We start from the raw sequence: 4149 nt of genomic DNA, 5'->3' as shown, positions 1-4149 counted from the left end.
ATGTCTTGTTTTCAATTATTCTTGTTACATGGCCATATCGTATAATTTTTACAATCTTTCTTGTTTCACTTGATCTGGTTTATTTGTTTGTTGTTATGTAGGCAAAGGAGATTTGATGGGGATCAAAGATTTTGTGGCACACGAAGATGACTATATGTATTCTTAGTGTTCTTGGATGGATGGTGGATTTATAAAACATTGGGTTGTTGAACTTTGTGTCATATTTTCTAGTAGCTTGGATGAATAATGGATCTTGTAAACTTTGTTGGAATCTTTATATTTCTTGAATTATGAGTTGATGTGTTCAATGTTAAATTAGGATGTGTTGAAATATTAAATTAGGATGTGTTGAATGCATATTATTTGTTATTTGAATTTGTTTATGTATTTATGGATTGTATTGTAGAAATAAATTTAATCTGGAAAAAATATTTGATATAGGGATGAATTTGGCAACGAAAATGATTTGTCCCAATTCGATCCTAATTTGGGACAAAATTATTCTCGTCCCAGAATCTGGGACGAATTTTGGGACAAATCCACAAAATTCGTCTCAGAATTCGCCCCAGAATCTGGGACGAATTTTATAAATTCGTCCAAAAATTCGTCCCATAATCTGCGACGAATTCTAGGACGAATTTTGTGGATTCATCCTCAAATTCGTCCCAGAATTTGGGACGAATTCTGGGACGAAAATTTATCTTATGATTATCAAACTCGTGGGCAAGTTTTTGTTGCCAAAATCGTTGCCAGTTTTGTAACAAATTTATTATTCGTTGCAAACTTAGGAACAAAAATGGCAACAAAAATAATTTTGTCACCGAATTTGTCCCCAAATTTGTTGCAATATTAGGGACAAACTTGGCAACAAAAAATAATTTGTCACCGAATTCGTCCCCAAATTTGTTGCAAAAATAGAGACAAATTTGCCAGAAAAATTATGTGAATTCGTCCCCAAATTCGTTCCTAAGTTTGCAACAAAAATAATTTTCGTTGCAAATTTGTATACTTTTTTGCAACGAATTTGGGGACGAAAATTTTATTCGTCGCCAAATTCATCCCCAAATTTGCAACAATCCATAATTCGTTCCAAAAGTTGGCATCAACCATTTTGGGACGAAAAAATTTTCGTCCCTGATTTTGTCCCAAAAATTTTTACAACGATTTTTTTTTTAAAATTCGTCCACAATTTTATCCCAGAATGTCTTTTTTTTTTTTTTTTTTTTTTTTGTTGTTGTAGTGTATCAATCCCCACGCAATATGAAACTTACAACGATCTCTTAGAGAAATAATTTTTTTTTCTTCCATATCGTTGATCTTCACTAGGATGAGGATTAATAGATCTAGATGATCAATAATTCTCACATTTATCTAGAAACTTTAAATTTTTTCATAAATTATTTACAGCCCGGGAAATCAAAAGGTTGAAAAATAAATATCCTCTTAAATCTTCATCAGCGAATTAGAATATATATTTTTAAAAGAATACACCAACACCTACAATTACGTGGACATATCTACAACCAGAAAGGGCATTATTTTTCACCTGATTATTTTAAACTTTTATTTATCTATTTAAATCCATTTATGTCAGGTCGGAAGCAAATATTCAATGAATTGAATCTTAACGAACAATTTTATTTTTTTTAATATTTTATTTTCTCTACGTGTGAAAACAACTTATATGAGCGGTCTAAATATAACTATATTACATATATTTAATCATATTTTATTCGAAGTATTTCTTAACTATTAATGATTTCTCATCCTTATATTATATAAGGATGAAGGATCCAATCCATGAACCGCACCGCAGAAGCTGCTAATTGATCAAGTTTCAGTTAGTTGGGTGGTCAAAGAATGCTCATGTCGGTTGCTGCTGCTGGAATTATTATCTTCTTTTGCTGCTTCAATGCCGTCTGCTATGCTCAGAAATGTAATATTTCTCCTTTTCTTAGTTAATTAATACATTTTCCTTGTGATGATTAATTAAGAGCCCCTTTAATCCATGTTAACGATCGTATAATCAGTTGTTTATGTATGGTTTCTGTGAATAGCGCCAGCGTATGGCTTCGTAAAGCAAGCGGCAGATTCTCCACGGGCGTCGTACCACGACTACATCATCGTCGGCGGCGGGACAGCTGGCTGCCCCTTGGCCGCTACCCTCTCGAAGAGGTTCGACGTGCTAGTGCTGGAAAGAGGCGGATCGCCTTACGGGAATGCCAACATTTCCAACCTCGACTCTTTCATCGAGAACCTCGCCTACCTCACCCCGACGTCACCCGCACAGCGCTTCGTCTCCGAGGACGGCGTCATCAATACACGAGCTCGTTGCCTCGGCGGCGGCACCTGCATCAACGCCGGGTTCTACTCTCGCGCCAGCCGCCGAGAGTTGAAGGATATGCGATTGAACCCGAAGCTGGCCCACCAGTCGTTCCAGTGGGTGGAGCGAGAGTTGGTTTTCTGGCCCCAGCTGACGGAGTGGACTTCGGCCTTCAGGGCAGGGCTTCTGGAGGCCGGAGTCACCCCTGATAACGGATTCACCTACCAGCACTTGGACGGCACAAAGGTCGGGGGAACCACGTTCGACCCAACCGGCCATCGCCACACCGCCGCCGATCTGCTCAGGTACGCTGACCCCGCCAGGATCACCGTGCTCTTGCGCGCCACGGCGCAGAGGATCTTGTTCAGGAACGTTACAAACCAGCATAAGAACCCGCAGGCGTACGGCGTGGCGTACAAGGACGAAGCCGGCAACATCCACGAGGCCCGCCTCAAGGGCTTCTCTGCAGGCGAAATCATACTGTCAGCCGGCGCTCTCGGTAGCCCGCAGTTACTCATGTTAAGCGGCGTCGGCCCCGCGGACCACCTCAAGTCCTTCGGCATCGAGGTGGTCCTGGACCAGCCGATGGTCGGCCATGGCATTGCCGACAACCCGATGAACATCTTCGCCGTGCCTTCGCCTGAGCCACTGACTATCACTTCGGCTCAAGCCGTCGGAATCCGTCCGGGCTACTACGTGGAGTCCCTCACGGGCTTCAACCTGGACGCAGCGCTTTTGGGAGGCAACTCCCCATCCGTCCCTTACTCTTTCCAAGGAGGCGTATTAGTTGAGAAATTGGCAAGGCCTCTCTCCCGAGGATATCTTCGTCTCAAGAATCTCGACCCAGAGGACAATCCATCAGTAACCTACAACTACTTCACGGAGCCTGAGGATCTTAGAACATGCGTGGAGGCATTGCAGACGGTCATGAGAGTGATCGATACGCAAGCGCTGTCCGAATTCAGATACCCGAATCAAACGGTGGAGTACTTGCAGGCTCTCACTGCGAGCTTAGTTGTCAATAACAGAGCAAGAAGTGCACAAGACGCCACTTCGCTGGAGCCATACTGCAGCGACCTCGTAATGACCATTTGGCATTTCCATGGCGGGTGTGAAGTAGGAAAGGTGGTCGATCATGAATACAGAGTGATCGGCGTGGGCGGGCTCAGGGTGATTGATGGATCCACTTTCAGTTTCTCCCCGGGAACTAACCCTCAAGCAACTCTCATGATGTTGGGCAGGTAATAATAAACTTAATTGTAGTGATAATAAAATTATACCATAAGTCTAATTTTGATTAATATGAAAGCATGGCTAATTACTAGTGAATGTGCTGCTGCTGATGTTTGTGATGGTGATATTTATAGGTACATGGGAGTTCTGATAGGAAATGGTGGTGTTGAACCAAGTGACTGATCCTTCTTACTTAATATAGCCGAGCCTATCCTCTATTTATTTTCACAATAAATATAATATTATAGCAATTTGCATAATAAATATAATATATGGTAAAAGATGATTCGTTCATTTCCAACGTCTCCTCCGTCAATCTGTCACTATGCCAATAGAAAAGATAAATTATGGGTGACTCCTAGTCATTAGTGCAGGTGGTTAAGACATGGGAAAGACACATTCGGATGTGTCAAATTTCGATCTCAAAATCTCATATGGTAATACTCTATATCTCAATCACCGTACTGTCTAATATGTGGCAAAAGGCGAAATCGCTCGCCCCCAGCGCCCCCGCCGCACCCGACCCAAGGGAGGTAAATCACAGCATCCTGAGCGAGCATGTGGCAGGTGGGGTGAGTTGCACAGGGACCAGG

At 42.2% G+C, this 4149-nt stretch overlaps 1 protein-coding gene across 2 annotated transcripts; it reads left to right on the top strand.

Annotated features, from left to right (window-relative positions):
- Nucleotides 1–1792: 1792 nt before the first annotated feature.
- LOC121981309 (protein HOTHEAD-like) lies at nucleotides 1793–3857 on the top strand. Of its 2 annotated transcripts, none has more exons than XM_042533758.1 (3): nucleotides 1793–1936; nucleotides 2058–3564; nucleotides 3691–3857. In XM_042533758.1, the coding sequence occupies exons 1-3, from the start codon at nucleotides 1861–1863 to the stop codon at nucleotides 3737–3739; spliced, it is 1632 nt and encodes a 543-aa protein (XP_042389692.1). In that variant the 5' UTR covers nucleotides 1793–1860; the 3' UTR covers nucleotides 3740–3857. The 2 variants fall into 2 exon arrangements, with proteins under 2 accessions (XP_042389692.1, XP_042389693.1); XM_042533759.1 differs by having other exon boundaries at nucleotides 1800–1936; nucleotides 2064–3564.
- Nucleotides 3858–4149: the final 292 nt, after the last annotated feature.

Source organism: Zingiber officinale, chromosome 5A, assembly GCF_018446385.1.
Source record: "Zingiber officinale cultivar Zhangliang chromosome 5A, Zo_v1.1, whole genome shotgun sequence".
Taxonomy (NCBI): domain Eukaryota; kingdom Viridiplantae; phylum Streptophyta; class Magnoliopsida; order Zingiberales; family Zingiberaceae; genus Zingiber; species Zingiber officinale.
The sequence above is the reverse complement of the archived record's forward strand: the minus strand, read 5'-3'. Positions and strand labels throughout refer to the sequence as shown.